The 23,895-nt window shown below is 39.7% G+C and overlaps 1 protein-coding gene across 1 annotated transcript in view; it reads right to left on the bottom strand.

The window, feature by feature from the left end:
- Positions 1–208: 208 nt before the first annotated feature.
- The window catches only part of hs3st4 (heparan sulfate (glucosamine) 3-O-sulfotransferase 4), a 77,303-nt gene continuing 53,616 nt past the window's right edge, over positions 209–23,895 (bottom strand). The window contains exon 2 of the mRNA XM_056400545.1: positions 209–2,419. Within this exon, the coding sequence (XP_056256520.1) occupies positions 1,765–2,419 (655 nt within the window). The 3' untranslated portion in view covers positions 209–1,764. The remainder of the gene's footprint in view (positions 2,420–23,895) is intronic.

The raw sequence follows: 23,895 nt of genomic DNA, 5'->3' as shown, positions 1-23,895 counted from the left end.
AGACTCTGAGGTAAGTGTTCAGGCTTGGTGCTACAAAGGGCAGTATAGTGCTTACTTTGATTGAATCAATTGCTCTGTGTAAGTAGCTGCTGGTGCCGGCCTCCCCAGGGTGACAGAGAGGTCTGCAGAGAGTGAACCAATCCAACCATCCATGGCCAGAGAACTAGGGAGGATTAACAGAGCAATGCATCATAGCTGTGGCAACAAGTGATGTGTAGCAGACTGTATTTATTGACTCATTGACTGTATTGATTGTCTCAATTGATGAAAAGTCCAGAGACAACAGACAGACGCACAGCGAGTTATGCAGAAACCGAAAACAAAAGAAAGAAAAGATGATAGGTCAGGTTGTTATTTCATTGCATGAGTAAAGGAGCATTTCACAGCAAAACAAACAAACAAACAAAAAAACCCTGTTAATTTTCATCACAAGCATCCGCCCAGTTAGTCCTGCTGATCACAAGTGTTTTGGTAGCAAAACTCTGGTTACAGCACATTTCCCTGGCAGACATCATCTCATTCAAGTTAAGTACATACAGTAATGGCTTGGTAATTTACCTGGGCATGTATGTAGCTTTTTTTTTTTTTTTTTTTTTTCTTTTTCCGTGACATTGACAATGTTCCAGCAGCAGCGGTTTATTTAACACGCCATTAATCTCTAACGACAGAAGACCGCATTGCAGCAGATGTTTGTGAACAAACCTCTGCTCAGTCCTCAGCTTGTTGTTCTTCACCCTCTTTAACATGTGTTTACTTTGACAAGAGGAGGGGGTCACGAGGCAAACAGTCAAGCACTGTAAGAGTTAACTGATATTTTGGTAACAGGAAGTAGTTTTTTTTTTTTTCTTTTCTTTTTTTTTTCTGTCAAGATGCACAGTGGACCCTTGGTATTTGTAGTACATGGATTCAGTTGTCAAATTATGCCAAAAAAACCAGTGATACTGCGCCGCGTCTGAGTGCGTGGTCATCAGTATGCTAATGTTCAACTATGCAGTGAAACAATCCAATTATTGAATGATGGCCACTGTACATCAGCTCTCTTACTGAAAATGTGTGCAATTAATGAGCGCAGAGCAACCAGAAAACTGAAACTGAGTAAATTAACACTTTGGTTAAACTTAGACTGACAAAAAAAAAAAAAAAAAAAAAAAAAGGATTGTCTCCACTCAGAATATGGACAACTGAAAAGATGAGCACATGTTGAAGGATTATTGTACTATATGTCTATCATTTTTCTCTTTTCTCTCTCTTCTAAAGCAGCAGGACAGTGTTGAAAGAAATAACACAGAGCACTCCATGGCCTCAGCCATTGAAATAGAATATCTTTTTGTACTGAATGCTGGTGAGTGGGTGTGAGGGCAAGAAACTGCAGGAAAGTAAAGGGAGGAAAAAACAGGCAGAGTTTACCCTTAGGGCTCATGAGGTAAGGACACTTAACTCATCGCATGCATTGCCATAGTCAACATGATTTTTAGATCAACTCTATGCTTTAAAAACAAAAGGAATAAATCATCTCCTTTTCACAAATATAAATATATTTTATGTTTAGTATATACAATAATGATTTGCCATCATCAACAACATTAGTACTGAAGGGAGAGAAAAAGCATGTCAGTAAACTCTTGCTAATGGATACAGACACTGCAAAGACAGCCATGACTGATTGGCGTGCTCAAGAACTCTCTCTGAAGACGAAGCGAGACAATAGTAGTTTTAGTGTGAGAAGGCTGGTGGTGTGGCCGCGCTGCGCCATCCCGCGGTCTACTAGTCCTGAGAGCTGCGAGACTCGCCGTCGTCCTCCAGCTCCCACTCAAAGTTCTGGCCGGTCATTTGGTAGAACATCATGTTAAAGGGTTTGTAGAACTTGTGCAGCCGCCGAATCACATCCGCGTCTATTTTAGGGTGAGTTCTCCCTTTAGACTTGCCGAGGCATCTGGGAGTGCTGCTGTCCTCTGGCTTCTTCAGACACGGGAATCCTTTAGTTTTGTTGAAGTAAAAGTGTTTGTCTGTGACGATCCGCTTCAGTCCCAAGAAGTCCTGCACTTTGGCCATCTCACCCGCGGGATCCACGATGAGCCTCTCCCCGCTCACAAAGTGCATTTGGGAGAGAGGGAAGTACTGCATCCAGCTCTCCAAGTGGAGTGCATATATCCCTATACGCAGCGCGCTCCATGAGGCATCTATAAGACCCAGCGTCCGGTTCTTAAAAGCCAGAACCTCGAAGGTGGGAATCTCAGGTTTCTTGGACAAAGTCTGTGTGTAGTCTGAAATGGCTCTAGTGACAGGATTACGCACCACAATAATAAGCTTGATGTCCCTGGCCATGGAGTGGATGCGCTTTGGGGCATGGTTAGTCACAAAGTAGCTGGGTGTCTTCTCCATGGTGATCTGCCCCTCCAGCGTCGAAGGCATCAGGTCTCTGGGAACACAAACAGCAGAAGACAGAAAAAAGAAAGAAAAAAAAAAGCAGCTTAGTACGGTATTATCCTGAGCACCTCTTGCAGTGCAAGCGAAATACCCAAGGACACAGTGCAAGCAAATTTGGTACATTTATTAAGCAGTACATTATTTGAAATTACAAGTGAAAATAACTGTTATTATCACTGGACATTATGTTGTGAGGAGAAACATACAGCTAATTACATCCATGGAGTAATATGCAAGAGATAAAAGAAAGAAGATGAAACGGCAGGCAAGCAAGTATGCTCATTGCTTAATTGACTCCATCTGTGTTACTCCAGGAGCTGTTTTGGAACTTTAATAATGAGTTCACTGCATATCATTAATACCGGGGTGCCTGGGGTATTGTTTTGTCATACATTTATTATGCATGCCAGGCTCACACTCTGTGCAGGCAGTTTTATTTCTAATGCACATGCACTTCCCCTGCAATGGGCGCAGGCAGCACTTTTAATCTCCTTTCTCCACTACATTTAAGGTTAGGGGGCTATTCATTGAAGGCAGAAGTGATTAATTATCACATTCAAGGTGATAATTTGTAGTACAATAGAAATGTCGGCGACTTGAGAAATTTATCTCAGGGATAACAGGAAGCCATTTGCCATTGCCACAAATATTATGCTCAACTCAGTCTGCGAGAATGAGTTGTAGGATACGACGGTGCAGAGGCAAGTACACGCACAGGAGCAAGTCTTGTTTCTACAGTGTCTATTTTTATATCGATAATAAAGCATAGCATTTGCCTCAAGCAAATCCTTATCAAATGTTTACACTGATGTTAATTCCAATCCGTGCTGTTTTCTTTGTTTGTAGGCTATGCGATTCAGTGCTAAATTGGGACATTAAATCCTCTGTGAGACACACCGTTTTTTTAAATTTTTTTTTTTAACTACTAACAAATATGAGCTCAGGAGCTCCACAATATGATGTAAAGACAAGCAGAATCCACGCTGACGTTTTTGTTTCCTTCCAAATTAAGTAATGTTTGCTTTGAAATTAATATATTAAACAGCCAACCACAATCCAAATTATTCCTTTTATACCCATAGAGTTAGTTGCAGAAAATTCTCTATAATTTTAGGATAAAGCTATTACTTTCTCCCTGCAATATTTTTTTTTTCCATTAGGCCTCCCCGCACCACAAACCTACAGTTGTAACGATATAGTCACATCAATCATTTGCATCTTGGACATATTCTAAATTAACTGTTCTCCAGCAAAGAATCCAATTTACTCTGCAAAACATAAGAGCTGTTATGCACATATCGACCACCCTCACACACACATGCACCCATGGATACTTGGCTGAAAGTCTCACAAGTGGCCTGGTAATTGCATCTCAGTAACAGTATTGCCTTCCTGATGGGTAATTTCCCTCCGGATTATGTTTGTCTCTTGGCAGTATAGAACTGTGGTTACTTGTGGGCCTGTAATGGGATATTAAACATATCTACAGATAGCATAGTAACGAGAAAGAGTATTAGTTTTCATTATATTCCATCACTTTCCACACTTCCTGCCTTATAGTAATGAATGGCTAAAGATTTTTGTAACCTTTCAAGGACTCCAGCTCTGTTTGCCACTTAACTCCGAAGTACAGTAGGTGGTCTGAGGGTGCAACATCACCATGTATGGTCATAAAATAAAAATAAAAAATTTTAAAAAATTGCTCAAATATACCACAGCGGATCACCTTGAAACAACCGATATCCTACTGTATGGACATGAGCTGCAGCATCTCACTGGTAATGTGCTGTGCATCTTTGGAGCATGTCCAATTGACAGGACAGATGTACAACGTTCAAGGTTACCTTTTTGAAGGAACGCGCATAACAGGCTATTGCCCTCATCGGGCCCAGCGCTAATCATGATACATTTAATTATAAAACAATGAAAAATGCACGAGGCAAATTATGCTTTTGATTGGGAATCAGTCATGGATAATGTACATCTAAAATGTCAGTGGGACGGCGAGGCAGGATAAAAAAAATATAAAAAAATAAATAAAAATCCATGTGCTGATAAACAAGCTAATTTCTCCGTGCATGGCAAATGACTCCCCTGGCCTTGCAGTCTAGTGGAACTGGAGTAAACAAGTTAACTCTTGCTTTTGTTTTTTTCACTGCATCAGCTGTTCAGCTCAACACAGGTCATTCAGGTGGGTAGGCAAATAAAATCCATAGCGCTAAAGAGGCCCGGCAAACCATCTGCTGTTTACTACCCTCAGACCGAAAACGCACCATGTGACATTTACTTTCTTGCATTTCAGCACATGTCCACAGCTTCATTAACACAGCAAACAGAAGTGTGAAGATACAGGTGCTTCACACTTGGAGAAACTTTTTATGAGGCATGCAGCAGGATTCCTGCGGGAGCATAACTGCATTGAGAGATACAGTAGAAAATGCAGAAGTGTTGCTTCACTACAAAGAATAAAGTTAACATTTCCTTTGAATGCATTCTTATAACTGTTCTATAATTTGCAAAAAAAAAAAAAAAATACTGACAAAGGTCAGATCCATTAAATGCAGCCACAGCATTGACCAATGCTGCATAACACAGAAAATAAAGCTTTAAAACTACATTTTACTAGCTGTGTCGAAGGCTGTGTACCATAACTTAGATAGGAAATCCACCTCACACCCAGTCCACACAAAATTCAGACCCAGATGATGCCCGGGCATCTCCAAAGGTTGATTCGTCATTCGGAACATGCAGTCTACCAAATAACAGCGATTTTTTTTGTATTTATTAAGAGAGGAACTAATCTTTGCAGATAATCACAACTCTTGCCTAAACCGCCCACCGCAAAAGTGCTCTGGAACATGCCCAGGCATTTAACTCAATGTTTCATTATGCTCTGTCAAACTCGTGCATGGGGAATATTTTGAGGCATGATGAGGTGAGGGATCACGCTAATTTACATTCCCAGATACTAATAGGTCCAAGCTGTTTCTGGAGGAATAGAGTTTCTCCAGAGAAGCTCAGTTGTTTCTAATAAACTCCGGCAGAGAAATAAAAGCTTCCCCAGTCTCTCATTTGGATTGATCACGGCTCGGCTGCAGAGTATCAATCCGCCAAGCTTCCTCCATGTCATGTCAAATACAATCAATTATTCTAGTTCGAGTCCACTCATAATAAGCTCCCGAGTCCTCGGAAAGACACATTTTGGAGACGGTGCCAGAGATGTGGGCAGACTGCTGTGATCCTCTAAATAATTCCTAAAATAAATAAATAAATAAATAAATAACATGATGATTTTGAAGTGTGAACTAATGAAATATCTCATTTTTTTGTGTTCTGCCAGTGTTGTCTCAGTAACAGAGAGAAATGTGTCTGTCACGGAGGTGCGAGAATCTTTGCCATTTGTGCAGGAAACATATGCTATTTTGGTTTAATAAAGCAGACGTTGAAAAATTTTATGTTTAGTATGTTTTGAATAAATAAATAAATAAAACGTTTGTGTGTGATATTTTGTCAGTAAAGCAGAGCCTTATTCAAAAATGAATAGTAATGTTACTCAGAGTCTGACTGCAAATATCAGTCGAGGGTGCAAGCGGCTATTCAGCAACAACAGTCTCTCAGGACGTTTGAAGTGAGCGGCACTGTGGTCAGTTTGCAATGATTAATCCCATTATTACACCCTGAGTGACATGTCTGCGATTACAGCAGTGCAACGAACAAAGACATTGGTTTACTGAGAAGTGGAGGAAAAAAAAAAAAAAAAACTGTCGGTCATATGAGTCATTCCTCACTCTGCTCTCCACAAGTGGATGCGTACATGTTTGGCACACACAAAAACAAGCCTACAGGCCAGAGCAAAGGGTCCTAGAGGGTCTGTTATGGAGTGGGAGGCATTGTTTTGTCACGGTTAAGGTGCAACTTTTAGGAGGAAAACAAACATCGAGTACGCTGACATTCTCAGTGATCAGATCAGGCTCAAATAATAGTGGAGAGTTTGGTTTGTTTTTGTTTTTCTCCATCTCCATCTGACCTTTTAGCCCGAGTGTAGTGAAAGCATCCTTTAGGTCGGCTTGCCTCGGAGCTATCCGCTGGATCTAGTTGTGTAATATACATAGACCTACAGCAGGTTAAATAGTTTTGTTTGATGCATACCTGTTAGTCTCGTGCAAGTTGTCAGTCAGAAAAAGGTTAAAATCGGACAGTGCGCTGCTCCGTGCAGGTTGCAAACGAATATGATCTTGAGTGAGCTTGAAGCAGCAGCGTGTTTCATTAGATCTTCCTGGTGCTTTTCTGCCTTCACAAATCTTTAATTCAGATACTGGATATTTTATGAAACTCTGTTGGAAATTCAACTACAAAAGCCGCATCGCCCTGACACTCCTCACTCACACCTATTACCCCTCCATATTCTTCTTCTTTTCCTTGAGCTAACCATGCCGTGACCGTTATCACAGTAACCATGGCGACATAGGTTGGTACGGTTGGTACGGTTGTTCAGTTTGAGGACTTGTGCTCGTTGTAATGGACACAATGGTTAGGGTTGTGGAACGGTCACGGTTCGGTTTGTCGGTTTAGGCACAAAAACATCTTGGTCAGCTTTTGGAAAAGATCCCAGCAATGCATCACAGAGGCTCCATCTCCATCTTCTTTATTTTTTCTCACTAATTAAATGTAACATTTTAAGTCTGGCAATGGGATATATGCCAGATTATCCTGTCATTAATCAGCAATTGTTACTGTTGGTTTGTCAACTGGCAAAGCAAGCCGGTGTTTGTTGAATGGCAAGAAGAATAAAAATGGTGAGACTAATTAAAACACAACACAGCCTCCCCACTCTATAAGCCCATTATACTTATACTGCTGCAGGACTGTGGACTTTGACAGAATAGTTGAGGACAGAAGTGACAGCTGGTCCTGATCAAAAACCTTATTCCCTGCTCTCTTCCTGAGATCCCCTAAAGACTGTCCCACTTCCAACTGTGGGCAAGCCAGGTACTTCTCTCCCCACATCACCAGACTGCAGCGCTGACATCTGAGGCTGTGTTCAGATGCCCTTTGGACATAAAACATCACGAAAAGTGGCGATGAGAGAGACTCTGAGGATGTTTGGGGTGCTGCATCGCCCTGCATCATTAGTCCATAACAGTGTATATGAGCCTGAAAATCTATTTTTAACTTGTATTAAAGTCCGTGGAGAGAATAGAAGCAATCTTATCTCACATCAAAGACTCAAAGGATATTGCTGTTTTCAACTTCAGTGTCTAGTTTTAACGTTTACAGACTATAAAAAAAAAGGCAGTGATTTCTCCTCACAAACCTAAATATACAGAACAGACCCTAAACCTAAAATAATATTCTTACATAATGTGATCATCTGGGTTCTAAAAGCACAACAGCAGCCTGCCACTCCTCTGAAAGATGATTTTCTTCTTTTATTGTTATTTGCGTGTTTGTTTATTTGCCTTTGGATGAGCTGATGAGAGCACTTCAGGCTACACTCATTCAATTTGATCACAATTGCCCTCAATATTCTGTTATTGATGTTGCCACTACAAAAACAAGCAGTCGTGATGTGCCCGGTCCCCGCGCTGCAGCAACAACAAGCACTTCCTCTGAATGCGAGCGGAAAACTATTACCTGAGACACAACATACGTATTGTTTAATGTGCGGTGTCAGTTCATGGAATATCATATAATTTGATATGAGTTTAAAAACATAAAGCATTGCACCTATTACATGAAACAATAAAGAGTTTTTCATACATCTCTGCGTCTCCTGTAATTGGAAGTCACACCTGAATACGTCAGAGTCAAAGGCTAAAATTTACATCCTGGAAATGCTGCAGATCCAGCTCAGTTAAGCAGAACCAATTAATATGACAGTTTGAACATGATAGATTTCCTTGCCTGAGAAAAATGGCCGGTACTTCAGGATCCAATCATTTCGCTAAAGCTGACCACAGATAAACTCTGCACCTGTCCGATCGCAGCATTTTACACAAATTCTCCTGTATTTGCTCATGTAAGCTCATATATTACATGACATATTCATGAGACTTTGTACTTGACAGACTTGACAAGATTGAAGGGCATCAATTATTGGGGGGTGTAAACAAGTGGCTACAGTGGATATAAACTGCTGCTGACCCCTGGACGTGAACCTTTCCGAGAAATTACCTATCACAGCCACTTTTTTCTTCATTTTTTCCAATTCATTATGGACCTGTAGGTCAGTGTGACACTGCAAAACAGGAGGCTGCACAAACTCTTTTTCCATTTTCTGTGCGAGACATTAGTGCATATATCAGGTAATACAGACAGGAGTACATTCAGAGAATCAGCTGAAATTTTCTCCTTTTAGAGAAATTTAAGTTACGTCAGAAAATGTCAGGATGAATATCAGGGAAATGTTACAGCAGGCACACTTGTTACTTTTGCCATTTCTCATATTGCAGATATTGGTAATGTCTGCCATAAAACAGTTAGGAAATGTCAGCGTCGGTCTTTGTCTGTCGAGGGAACGGTAATATTACCACTGGTTTTTACATATTTTATCAGCCTTCAGACATTTTACGAGAGGTTATAGACTTTAAGTTGACTATTTATTGTCACTGGTTTCACTGGTTTTATTTATTCTTTAAAGTTCCCCTCAAATGAAAATCAAGTGTTTAACCTTGTTAACATGTCCATATGATGTTTCTTATATAACACAAGACATGAGTGAAATAATCAGTCAGCACCATGATTGAGTATTTCCACCTTGAACTGTCTAAATCAATGTCTCATAAAAACAGATTCAGACAGCCGGAGTCATACATCACATACCTAAGGAACCAATCCCATCAACTTGTGAAGACGGGGGGGGGGCGACGACCCAAAACCTTGTCAGTACAGAGGGCGAGAGTTTGAATTAGCACAACCACTAACACTGTGTCAGCCACTGCCAGCTCCAAGCTAACAAACAACATAAACAAATAAAAGATGCTAACTACGCTAACTGTTCTGATACATCTGGTACTTGCTGATTTTGGTCACAACAGACTCCTCATCTGAGTCTGTCTGACTGAGGCTCCGCTAACCATCTTGATACATGCTGCTCTTTCATCGGTCAACCTAGCGCAAGCAGCGGTGGTGGGCGGGGCATAAGGCATAAGTAAGTGTAGATGTGCTTCCAGCCACAGTTTTCCTTCTTTCTTTTTTTTTGTCTTTTTATGTGGGAAATCCATGTTAAAGAAAATATTAATCATGGCAGAGTATTTTAAAACTGCAGACGAACTTTAAATTAATTTGTTAGGATACCAACATTTTTAAAGCTATAGTAAGAGTAAGAAGTATAAACCTGCGAAGGTAAATTACAAGCACAAGAAGATTTAACATGTTTAATTTAAGAGAATTTTAATAGTTATGATAGACATTACTGGTTTTACTGCATTTTGCGCTTGATCACAGACAAGAGCTTTACCCTTGCTCTTGTTTCAAGCTCAGCAGGTATTTCACAGGGATAAATGGTGTTGGAGTCTTGTGCTAAAAAGAGCAGGAAGATGAAGATGACAAAGATACATTTCATCCACAGCCCCTAAAATATTTATAAAATGATCAGCAGGAAAGGGGTTAAGTACCTTACCTAACTTGCTAACCGTAACATTCAATTAAAACTAATGTGGAGTACATTATGATTCAAGCGTCTTCATCTATACAGGCTCCAGGTTTTATGTTTGAATTCCACAGTGGACTAATGGCTGTGGTTAAACGTCCAATCCAACAGTGACGAGAACTGCCTCTAGCACGTATCTTTCTTTCTTTTAGAGCCAGTGAAGATGAGGTCAGGTCTTGCTCATCCGTACCAGCTCCTGTGAAGTGCTGGTCTGGCAAAAACAGAAAAAAAAAAAAAAAGCCTTGAAAGATTTACTAATGGCGTGTGTGTTACCTCGTTGTTATGCATCCATTAAGATCATTAACACTATAGGCCTTCACCCGTCTCCATTTCATTTCTTTCCTCCTAAATTGAATCATTGAGGTGATTTAATGAATAACAATAGTGGACTAATAACTGAATAAAAGTCATTGGATCGTAATTCTTATATATTTCCACTGCAGCAGAATCTCCCATCACCATAAGTGCAACCAATGCATTGTGACTCATGTTTGACCCCCTGTTATAATTGGCACATGTGCAGTAGCATCAGCAGCAGCAGCAGCAGCAGCAGCACACTGACATGGAATAGCAGTGGAATGTGTATTGATTCTGCTATTTAAATTCTGGTGCAACTCCCAAGGATTTAAAAGGAGTTTAAAAAAAGCAAAATGTTGTGTTTTATCAGCAGTTTGCTGCTGCAACTGGTCAGCAACTAGATGTGACAAACGGAAATGAGTTTCTCTCTTGAGGAAGGGTCGGAGTCAATTCTATTGGGTGAGTTTGGCAGCGTGTTGGTGTGTGTGATCTTAGATGAGTTCAGACAATCCAAATCATATTTATGAGACTGCACTGATGACCCTTCGTAAACAATGTATCACATTTTAAACACGGTGTGAATCATGTGTGATAAGTTACTATACAGCGTGACGATGATTTCGGTAAGTTGCTCTGTGGTTATTTGTGGTAATGTGATCCTCACTGAGCACTGCAGGTGTGCATTAAATCCTTTTAAATATCACCTATAGGCTCTGGGTATTTTATATATAGTTCCACACTGAGGAATATTTCCAACATACCTATGCTTGCGAATGTGTCACCCAACAGATTAAAAGAGGAAGGCATGAAATAAAGTGTATCCATTACCTTTTGTGTGATAGATTTACCTGCTCCCTGTCTCTGTTTCTTCGCATAAAAATCTTGGGCATATGTTTAACACACACAAAATGCACAAAGGTGTGTAGTGTGCTGCAAAGGCACCTTAAATACCAATCAAACGCTGTGGCACAAGTTAAATTCTTTTCAGCTGCTGTGGCAGGTCATCTGGGCAGGCTGGCCCAGCCCTCTACACACTGTAAAATATTAATGCTGTCTGAGGCGTTAGAGGAGAAACAGGATGGAAATGGGTCCTCAGTAGATGTGGGGAAAAGGCTAAAATGTGGCAAAACTAACACTGGGATGAAACTGATCAGTGTTTATTTTAGAAGCGCCAGGAACTTTTTGAATTCAGGTTATTGTGTCTGGACAGATTTGCACCAACTAATCGATCAATACATTTATTTTTGTGTAGGTGGGTGAACCCATTTTTAGCTTAGAAATGAAATTCATGTGAAACAGTATTAAAGGGGCTATTTGTAAGTTTTCTCTGCTGCTGAATATGGTTTTTGCCGGGAGCGGGTGGTGGGGATTGTTGCTTGACAAGAACTTCGGCCTTCGTTGTGTTTACAAGACAAGAGGTCATAATACGACCTCTGAGAAGCGCTTCGTCTTCAGGAAAGATTGGAGGCTACAGTGAGTCGCTGTTGGAAAGTGATGAGGTAACTTCATGCTAACTTCAGTAGAAGAAAAGGCATGATAGAGACAAGAGATAACATTGGTATTGCTTTCCATTGCTGGAAGCAAGAAAGGAATGAAGTTTGATACTGACTGCTAAGTAAACAGCTGTTAATGCTAATGTTGGCTATGTGGCAATACCAAAATTTACAGATACAGAACATTCAAACATTTCAGTTGCAGACACGGTTGTTTCGTACTGGTGAAAGGGAGATATTAACTCCTTCCTAAAAAACAAGAACAACACAACTCATCCGGCTAAGGCCTGGGAATTTTAAAAAAGTTTAAATAATAGACAACTCTAATATATTAGAGAGCAAGGAAATGGCCACTGATCACCTCAATGATCTTGTGCAGGATAATCCCAGTGCCGAACAATTATACTTTGCTTCCACCCATTGTTCCTAGATGTTCTGCATTCATGGCACCGCAGGCTGCCCTGCAGCGATCTGCTGGAAAAGTGTTGCTGCCTGCATGTGTTGCTCATAAACTCTCACTTTAATATTTGAAAGTTGTAAATAAAACCTGCAGTAAAAGTATTTTCCATTGAGAAATGGACAGAGATTGATTCCCGGACTGATGTGACGGGGACAGTTTGGTGGAAATATAGTATTGTACACTTGTTAACTTTTGTGAGAACTCTTCTTTTAACATTAACAGTGGATTTGTCTGTATTGTAAATGATGAAGGTAAAAGTCCAGAGAGTGAAACCTGTTATCAGAGGAGCCTGGGGGATTTCTTCAGCCAGACACTGAATATAACAAAACACAGAGCAGTTCACACAAACATGTGGACTGTCATTTGCAAGAAAAAAAAGAAAATTGATTTTTCAAGTAATCTCCTTTTCAACAGATTTCCATCACTGACAACACCACTTATGAACCTTTAAAACTGTTAAAAATACATTTCTACTGAAAGGTTTGAGAAGTTTCTGAACTAGATTTCATGGCTATTCAAATGCAGAAAGTGTACAAAATGACTGAGCTGCTAAATATCAATTCACTTAAAGGCTTCCTTCATATGCCAGCATTTGTAAATGAAGTGTCACAGCTGAAATGTCTGCTGTATCTAAAGTCGTTCAAAATACTGTTGAAGTTGACATTATGATGCTTTGATTCAGCAAACAGATAAAACAGCGACATCACGTCCGAGATAATAACTTGCACAATAAATAGAATGTGGCAAATGAGTATTGCCTAAAATGTTATACAGCTACAAGAAATTATTTGGAAATTTATTAGAATCAGCATTACAGTTGCAATTAGGTTTCTTGTCAAAATATAACATATATGCAAAGATGGTTTCAAATGGTGTACCATTTTATGTCCCTGTGATCTAAAATTGTGTCGGGCTTATGACGACGCATAGATGTTTGTGCTGTAACATCTGGATGCAAGGAAATAGGCTGCTGAGAATGTTATAATCATGCAGACAAGGCCTAAGCTGCTCCATTACGGGCTAAGCTGACCTATCAGTGGGGCTTTTACTAATCCAAATTGTGCTTTAGCTGGCAGAGATTGCTCAATTCAGACAGTCTGCTGGGAGGGGGAAAAAAAAGCTGAAATAGTTCACCTGCCATGTGAGCCATCATTTATAAGATATTTATCTCCCAGTATCATATGTGCACAAAAGCAGAGCTATTTCTTCAGTTAGAAAAGCTCATTTTCATGGGGAATATTCCATTTGCTTACCGTATAAACACCAGCTCGGACCAGTTCAGAGTGCCTTGAGCGTGTTTTCATTTGACACAAGCTTAATAGCCACAGCTGCCATACTTACATCATGCTTAAATGTGCTGAGTGACAGTTATATTTACAACCGCAGACAGCGAAAAGCACAGAAAAGGTTCTTTTATGGAAGAATTTCTGTGTTTACTTGTAGCAGCACATTAATTTTTTCTCTTATGTCTGATAAAAAGCCTTTTAGGGAGCTTCTGTTTTGAGGGTGCTACTTTTTGGGGATGCAACACACAATTTAAGCATCCTTAAATTCTTGTTTGTCTCAGGGGGCTTTCTGTTTTTACTCTGACTTTTGTGCAGAGGCCTTACATTAGATCCGGTCAGGCTGTTTTATTCCAAGGCTGGTACAACACTATGGAGTCATGGGAGTGCCATAAAAAAGTATAAATCTTTAAAAGCTTAAGAAAGAAAAGAAATGTGGAAAAAAAAAAAAAAAATATATATATATATATGTATATAAAGAGAAACAACCAAATAAAAAAGAATAATTATTAATATTTTCTTTAATGTTAACATTAGTATATCTTAAAAAAAATAAAATAAAAAAAATACACACACTATTTTTCTGTATTGGTTTTGCTATTTCTTGATGGGCCAAGCTGTCAATCATCTGGCCTTGGGAGGGCCTTTCTGCAGTAGTCAGTTCCTCGTGCTTCAGCGGGAGCTTTTTAGTGAGTACAACAGCAAGTAGACACGATGCGGCCTTGTACATGCACAGTTTGAATTTGGGAGGGAAAGAAAGTATAAGCTCCCCTCTTGTGTGCGGCAGCAGCCATTATCTCGTCATCTGCATGGAGAGATAACTACAGCAGGCAGTCCACAGCCCAGTTCAGCCACCATGCCACCAAGAAAAGATTTACTTTTTTGTGGCACTCCCATGACTCCAGAGACTACAGCTAATATCAGCAGTGCACAGTTGGCTCCACAGGTACACTGTGTTAGCCAGGCTGACATGACACTGGGGAAATTAATTTGCTACAGTCATATAATGGTTGGTTATTTAATCACTGTTAGATTTAATCAAACACCTTAATCTCAATGGCCTTCTTCTCCTCCTGGAGTTTCATAACTGCAAAAGATTGAAGGCATCAGAGACAGGGTCCACCTTGAAAAGGACCCATGAGCGCATGCGTTCAATGTTCTGTCCGAAAGAAAACACACACAAAAAAAAAAACCAGACTAAACAACCTCCTGATAAATGTCTTTCTCTATAAAGGAATGGCTCCAATTGATGGCATCTGAGTTGTTTGGTTTCTGTCATGTATATTTAATAATTCTCAGGATCAAAGCGTGGCAAGTGCCGCCCTGCTCTCACTAACTCAAAGACTTGCAGTCATAATATTAGGTGAACACCAACCGAAGATCTCAACATGCAGCACCGAAAGCCTCTGCAGGACCTCTAGCGTGCTTATTGTGGCTGCTCTGCAGCACTTGTGCTGGTTACAGCCCCGGAAACCTACAGAAAGATATTCTTTATCATTGAGGAAATGGACAGACAACACCTCAGCTGTGAAATGGCTGTTGCAAGTCATTGAACATCTCGCTGGTTTTCAATACTCAAGATGGGAGAAGATACGAGGATGTAATCCTTGAATGAATCATAATATAGCCTTCAGCCCCCCCCCCCTCCGAGTAGCCTGTTTGAGCACTTCCAGTAAACCCCTGTACACACCCTTAATCTCCACAGCAGAGGTAGTTTGACACAGCAAGTGAATCTGCTATAAACACACATGACAAATGCAGGATAATGTTTTAGAGATATACAGATTAACTTGTGTAATCCAGGCTGCCAAAGGGAGAGCTTAAAGAGAAATGTGTCAAATGTTTATAGATAGAATAAAACCAAATATTAAACCTTAATCTCCAAAGGCTTTTTCTTCTATTGTTATCCTCACGTGTTCTGCCCTATTCTGGGAGGGTAAGAGAGATCAGTTCAATTAAACAGCAACGTATGTAAAGTAACCTAAATAAAACATATGTAAAACATCCTGGAAAAATAAATATATAAATAAATAAATCCAACAGATAACTTGACTTAAGCTTCTTTTCATTTGTGTTTTTGCTGCAGAAGACCTTAATGTTCTGAAATTCGAATTGTCACGCGAATGGATTTGAGTTTGAATTTAAATAAGCACAAAATACTTCTTTGAATAAATGTCAACAAGAAAAGAAAATCTAGGCACTAAAGCAAGATTCAGTGAATAAAGTCGAGTCACCTTCTTCCACATGGTTTTTTCCAAGTAATTTCATGGAATGACTGAGTGCTTCAGTGTCACACAGCAATTTGCAATTAATTTAGAAGACAAGGGTGTTAAACACAAAAAGATGTCCGCTGCCCTAAACAGATAACAGACGTTACTCTTGAGGGAGATGGAGATGTGCAGCTTCTTCGCCGTTATCACTCGATGTAGGTTTCATTCATTGCCGTGGAAAACAATTTCCATTGTTTTAAATGTTTAATGTGCATTACTGGGACTTCACACACATATATTAACATAGTTTTGTGAATATGAAAGCAAATGTTTTCAGTTTTCTGTGTGGATCATTTGGGATAGGACATGCAGGGAAGAAGAAGAATGAATTTCAAAACATGGACAATGATTAACTCCTGAAGCGGTCACACTTGATCGCTCCCACAAACGGCTTTGACAGTGTTGAGGTCACATTTTCTGTGACACCAAGTCTGCGGAATAAAACCAAAAACAGCCTTTGTGTTTTCTGTGATGCTTTTTTTTCCGAAAGCTGCGCTGATGTGCTGAGAGCAATGAGAGACACAATTCTGGTCTAAATAATAAGAACAAACAGCTGAGGGGCCCATATAATAGAGGTGTGACTGTAGCACCATGGAAACCAACCATTTGCTTTCAGGCAGCATATGCTTGATGCTCAGGAAGCCACATTGGCCTGCTACAGCTGCACCTCTTGCACCTGAGGGGTGGCAGGAATGTTGAAATCCATACTATACCTGCTCAGCAAATGCCTTTGTGTGCAGCCTCTGTGCACATAAATCCACACAGTACCACAGTATCAACCCACTGGTTGAAGGGTGAAATTGAAATTTCTGCAGGAGGTCTAGTTACAAGCTACACCAGTTATTCCCAGCAGGTGTTGTTTTGGTAATGGTACGTCAGTGTCATGTCACACATTCCCTACCAAATGTGTGCCACAGCTTGGCTGTTTGTGTGGCCCTCATCTTTGCCAGAGAAAATTTGCTGACTGGATAATGCACCGAGAGCAATACCGTGCACCACACTGTCCCCATGCACATGTTTATTAACTGATAAATGTATATTTGCAAAGCAATGCATAGACTCTATGGTTTGTTGAACCTTAAGTTCCTTGTTGTCCTTTTACCATATATGTCAATATTTACTGCCTTAAAATGTAAATTAACGTTGCCTTCCTGAACCTCTGCTATTGAACACACCTCTGCAGCCTTTATTGATTGTATCTGAATATTTCCTGTAGCCAGAGGGGAATGGCTCTGATTTCATTTTCTGATGGAATACATATTACAAGTCAAAACCTGTTTAATTATAAAACTGCTCGGTCGCTGCATAGTTGTGTATGTTGACAGGCGTGGATTCATTTTCTGGGGAAGCGAACTACCTATTGCTGACCATGAAAATCCCTAATCAATAACCCAACACTTAAAGCAGGTACACGTCCAACACACAGGATAAATGAGTCAACGCAAATTGTCCATATGGGCTGAGTAACGTGTTGTAATTAATTGTGAATCCTGCTCTGCTATCTCTAGCTGTCTGCATTTCACATCAGTATTCAATTAAGCACTGTGATCAGATGATTTAGCAGAGAAAACTGCATTGCGGCTTTTTATTGCTTCTCTCGATGTAAAGCAAAAAAAAAAAAAAAAAAAAAAAATCTTGCGCTGAAGATATATCACTAATAAATGTGGGCACATATGACCGCTTGAATCCAAGACATGAAAAAAAAACTTTTCGAAACATGTTATTTTCATTTTAACACGTCAAGTTCCGTATCGTGAACACTTGAATTTCCTTTCACATGAAAAGAAACTGTTGTCTTATCTCTCTCAGTGCTCAGGTTTTCCTCATTGCAGTGAGTTCTGTGTAACTATACATCATTAACCACTGCGAGCGCTTTACAGATTTATCATCCAAGAAAAACAGTCTTTGCTTCGTACACCAGTGAAGATGACCAATCCTTAAACTTGTTACGCTGCAGTGAATGTAGACCCTCCCCTTATATGAAAGAAAGCTCCGCTCATTTGAAGAATAATAATTTCACTATCAATCTACTCTCATAAACAGAATTGGGCCCTGGGGTGTGTGAAGTTATACAATAAATTAATTGCCTAATGACTCTTGCACATACAAGTAATATATTCTCATGATAGCAGTGATAGAGGGCTTCTGAAAAGGCTCATGCTTTAGTTGAGGGCTTACAAAAGCAGCGAACAAGAGCGCTTTCTAGCTCCCTGTTTGCAGACGTGCCTTGTAATCTTGTAATGGCAGTTCAGATATCATTCACAACACAGTGTGTCTTCATATTTTCTTCAATAGCAATCTGTTTAAGCAATAAATATGTGAGGAAAGCTCAAAACAACTTTGCCGAAGGCCCTCTCCAGTGACTTTATCAGCTCATTCTACTGCCAGAAATGTGTAAAAGGAAAACAGTTTGTTCCTTGAAGTGATGTATGATTATCTGCTCCAGTCTGAAATTTAGTGTAAATGAAGCTTCAGTGTGAAGTACAAAAAAAAAAAAGAAAAAAAAAAGAGGGCAGGAATATACAGCTGCTTTTTCATTTAGCGGTAATCAAGTAACCAAATCACACCTATTTTTTTTCTGAGTTGCGAGGAAGGCAGTTGTTTGTATCATTGGCATAGTTTTAGAGAATAATGGTATTTTAATCGTACTGAATGCTTGAGAGTTGGTTCCCAGGTCCTGATTCAATGAGATTTCCAATACAATTCGACTTGATTCAATATCGATTCCATTAGAGATATTTCAGTTACTATACCAAATGTGGGTGGATATGAATTTGACTCTCTAATGCTGTAAATTGTACCTCTAACCTGATGCATTATTACAAATATTAATGTTTGCATTAGGAACGGACCCCAAAGCAGCTACATGAACATGACAGTGATGAAATTAAGATTAAAAGGGGAAGAAATTATAAAAATAGGTAGGTAAGTAATGTGCATTGTTAATGCATATTTAATGTATGTTCTGAAACAGAGAATATGACAATTATCCCTATTTGATTTTCTGCACATAAAAACTACCATGAACAAGCAAGGTTAATGCCTCCTGTTTACAAAGTTTGGTATATTACTGTATGTCAATTGCTACATGCAAATTTCAGACCTCATTGATTTAGGAAATCCATATAAAATCCTCTTTATTTGGCTAATAAATGTTACATTTACCAAAAACCATATAGTTTGGTTTTGTATAGTCTATAGTTACATTTACATAGCAATTGCTGCACATTTCTCACCACAATGTCACAGGAAAAACAAATGAGTACTTTGTGAAAGTGATTTCTCTGAGATGGGGTTACAAAAGACAGACCCTTAAAGAAATGGTTTTTCAGTTTGGTGTGGAAGAACTTACGCAGAGCCTTGACCTCAACAACTCCCAATACCTTTAGGATGAACTGAATTGCCGACTGCTATAGCCAGGTCTTATCACTCAACATCACTGTCCAACCTCACTAATGCTCTTATGGCTGAACGGGAGTAAATCCCCTGCAGCCAGGTTCCAAAACCTTGTGGAAAGCCTTCCCAGAAGAGGGGAGGCTGTTTTAGCAGCAGATGAATTGCAATGGTTTCAGAATTACGGTGTAATATTCCAGTATCTTCATACTTCCATTGTTTCTATTTTTTTTTTTTTTTTTTAAAAGAGCAACAGGCAATACTCTGAATTATATTTCACAATGTTCTTCACACTGTCATTATGCACATTATATGGTTGTTTTTGTTCCATTTTAGTAGAATTGCATCCCCAAGTGCAATCATTTTTGTCACTTCCTGCAGTTTCTCTGAGCAGATGTTGGTATAATTAATATTACACGCCACAGTCATCTTTCACACAACAAGGGCGTATGCTTCATGGTTTAAACTGGAAATAACAAGCTGCTGGCCTCTCCCACCACTTGTATTTTGAAGAAATTATGAAACTAAGAGTCTCTTCCACAGGGATAATCTCAGATGAACTGAAATGGGTATAGAGTTATTAATGTTTTTAATGGACAGTTTTTTATATCTGAGCACAGCAGTTAAAAGCCTGTCGGAAAGAATTTTCTCCTCAATTAATCCTTTGCTTGGTTGTTCAAATGATCACATTTCAAATATGGGTTTTCAAGTCAACAGGCACCACTAATCTTTACAAGCCCGGCTGAATAGCGTGTGCAAAACCTTCGGCAATTTGCATGACTCATGTTAATATTCACACACAACTGCAGAAGCATGTAATGTGTTGTTGGTTTTTTTCACTTGTAATGAGCACCAGAATAGTTCTGCTGCTTGTCTGGGAGGGGGGTGTGGGGGGGTGGGGATGGGGTTTGTGAGCCAGGAGAATTTCAGCGCATATTATGAGAAACAATATTATCACGAGGTCCACCTGATGATTGCCTCATTATAAATGGTCTCCACATTGACTTCTACCTCAGCTAGACAGAGGGCTATTAAAAGATGCTTTATTCTCCCTGTGGATGTTCATTATTTCTCATGGTTAAGGATGTTGACATCTCAAACAAAAACCCTGAAGTGACCAGCCTCAGGCCTGTCAGAGGGAGCTGAGATAAGCCTAATATGCATAATTTTTTTTCCCCCTGTTTATATTTTGTTCAAATGACCAAGAGTGATGTGCTACTATCTTGATAATGTTATTTTTGCAAACAGGCATACTTTTTTTAAACACATTGCATGTTTTAAACTGATCTTTATCTAACCCTGTTAGCATAGAGGAGGAAACAAAGGTCTCTCTTCACTGCTGCGTTAGACATTTCTGGGACAAAATGATGAGAGAATGACTTATATTATTGATAAAGATATGTTACAAGTCCCATTTGGACAGCTCTGTATTCATGATGACTTAATGCGCAGCTTGTGACAAGCACAACCAATCTCATGAACACGTTGTCAGACATTCCCAATAAAGCCTGTAATTATTCATGTTGCTTAAGTGCTCCAAAGCAGAGAAAGTGTTGGGTTTGACTTACTTGCGGGAAAGAAATTGGGCTTGTTTTCTTCTCAGCACAGTTGGAATCCCTATAGATTTCTTGAGACAAAACCCAAAGCGCTGGCACACCCGAGAGGTCTTTTAAAGTGGTGAAGTGTTGACGTGGGGCAAATGCTTCTTTACTAATGACACACTCTAACTGCTCCTGGGTAATTAAAACTTCTACCTAGTGTGTTTGTATACCTTAAAGGTTAATTCTGTTAGCCTAGATTGTGTTTTTTGATGTCCCTGACATGCTAGTAATCAAGTCAGACATTTATTATGTTTATTTGATTAGTATTTAGCAACAGAGCGTACCCATGATATTTCCCTCTTATTCTCAGAACAGATGTTCAGTGCGATCTGATGGAGCACTATGGGCATCTAAAAGAAGCTGTTAAAACAAACATTAAGCAGCTACTCCATGTACTCTGCATGTTTACAGGTTTAATATTCAGATACGCCGTGTACTGTCAAAATAATAAATAATAAAGGTTGTTTCAAAATAAAGCAGTAATTGTCATGATACTAATAATTTTCTACATTCAGCATATGTTTCTTTTCTGTGGTTGTGACTTGATGTTCACTAATCTTTGCCCCTCTTAGTTACTGCTGCAACACCTGTCAGGCTTTCCATTCTCACACTACGAACTTTACAGTCATAACTATAGCAGAGTTACCATATGAAAATATAACCATAAAAAAAGCAGACTTCTCCAATAACCATGGCTTTTGTCGGCTGAAATGACGACCGATGCTCGTAGGTCAGTTTTTAGCTATAGCTAGCAGGCACAGGCTTATGCTAGAACTTAGAAAATATCTAATGCAAGACCAGTAAAAAAAACACAGATTGTTACTAAAAACCCTAATATTGTAGCATCTTAGCTCCCATGCAGTGGATATGTCAGTCATTTTCATTATGTAACCTGCAACCCCCACAAAAACCCTAACCCTACCTTTGGAAGTAACCACTGTAGCTAGTAAGCTTGTTTGCAGGACATGCTAACATACGTAGCTTATGTTAGAGCAGACAAACACACCATTTAATCCATTCCTTACATTTTTGCTTTTGTACTTTTGGCTTTGGAGAAGCTTGACAGGCTTACCATGCATTGTTACATTTCTAAGTTATGACTGGAAAATCACATTTGGGAGCCGGGTTTAGCTGCTGTTGGATAACTTCATCTCTTCACCCTAATGACTTAAACCCATCTGTAAAAAATAAAAACTTTATGACATCATTTTAACAGCAGGTGTTTCAAGTTCTCCACAAAGCTTCTTCCGCTTTTAAGAACATCACTTCACACTTTTGTGATGTTTTGGTGATATGAGACTCTCTCTTGTCGTGTTTCCAAGCACGTGTTTCTTGGCCCCAGACAATCCTCCACCTCCACTATGGGCTGAGTGACAGAGAGTCCCCCGTCTGGCAGTCATTTGGCCTGACCATGACAGGAAAGCACATCACTGCGGGCTGCATACACATTTCTCTGCGTTGAATCTGCCTACAACACTGACACTCTATTTCAGCTGGAATGAGGAGTGTTCAGACCCTGAAAGCAAGTGATACTGTCTGTTATAGGAGTAGTTGAATACCTTTCTGCGTCACTGTTGTTTCTTTTGGCAATTTAAAGCAGCAACACAAGAATCACAACAGAAGCTCATACAGCCCAGCAAGACGCCCCTGCCCTCACAGCTGACAGACTCTACAGCTAGTGTTTGGGTGTATTTTTGGTGTATCTTTTCATAAAGGGACAGCAGTCGACCTAACATATCCATATCTCAGAGCATTCTCTTTCAGGAAGAATAGGACAAACAACCTCAAATATAGCAGTCATCTTCGTCTTCCATCGTCCTTCATTGGGGTTAATCATTAATCATTAAGTAATGACACTAAAGTCACCAGTAAAATGAACAATTTGCTTTAGTGTTAGAAAACTACTCTTTGCCAAGTCTATGTGAACATTAAAGAAGTTGTTCCACTAACCTCTAAATTTGATTTGAATTCAATAAATAATTTGCCAAGACGCTCGCTGTTGTTGGCAAGCACGTAGCACTAAGCTAGTTGTCACTGGTTTGTTTCAATTAACATAAGCTGTTCCAAATATGCTGAACACTAAGCTTCTTCAATAGGCCTACCACCCCGGGGCAATGCCTTAGAGAACAAAATAATTAACAGCTGTGCTGACACTTAAATCTGTGGTGTTTTACTCTTTTCATTATCTGTGTCAAAATCATTTAGCTGTGTCATCTCCACTGAGAACAAACAGGAAATCGTAAACATTTAGCCATTTTGAAATGCCATGTACGTTGAAGTGACTTGATTTCATAGATTTTACCCATGTGAATTAAACAAAAGTACCACAGAATGTTGGACATTATTTTTCGTCTCTGGTTATAAAAATAACATGACCTCACGGACACGTGAACTGACTGAAAAATTGTGTATTTTTTCTTGTCATGCTAGAGGTGGTAGTCATACAACAAGAGAACAGCAGATTGGAGCTTCTCAGGATCGCAGATTGCAGTGACATACATCTTACAAGCTCTATCCCCCGGACATCCAACATTACCATCCCGCCAGAGAAATGACACAGATGATAGAGGTAGCCTACAGGAAACAGAAGAAGGGGCAGGAGAACGGGGCTACAAGCAAAGCTTTGGACTAACTCCTTCAAACCTTGAAGCTCAAACCTACCATTGATACACACTGTGAGCTAACACTAGGCTTGTATTACAAAAGCTACAGGCTACCATCAACCATCAGCTGAAAGCACACCTGGGCAGTATTGTTATAGCAGCAGGGGATTCCAATCATGGTGAGCCAAACTCTACAAAAATGTAAATTGTAAAGGGAGAAGATCAACCCAGATCACATCTACACCAACATCCCACATGCCAAACCTGCCTCACCATGGATACTGAATTTTGTAAGCAACATAGCTCATAATGTCAAGACTGTAGGTCACAGTTCCTCAACTAAGATCCTGAACATAGGAGCATCACATTGGTGTGTCCTCAGCCACCAATTCATCCCTCCAACACCATTGTCAAATT

This window comes from Seriola aureovittata, chromosome 17, assembly GCF_021018895.1.
Source record: "Seriola aureovittata isolate HTS-2021-v1 ecotype China chromosome 17, ASM2101889v1, whole genome shotgun sequence".
NCBI classification, from domain to species: Eukaryota; Metazoa; Chordata; class Actinopteri; order Carangiformes; family Carangidae; genus Seriola; species Seriola aureovittata.
The sequence above is the reverse complement of the archived record's forward strand: the minus strand, read 5'-3'. Positions and strand labels throughout refer to the sequence as shown.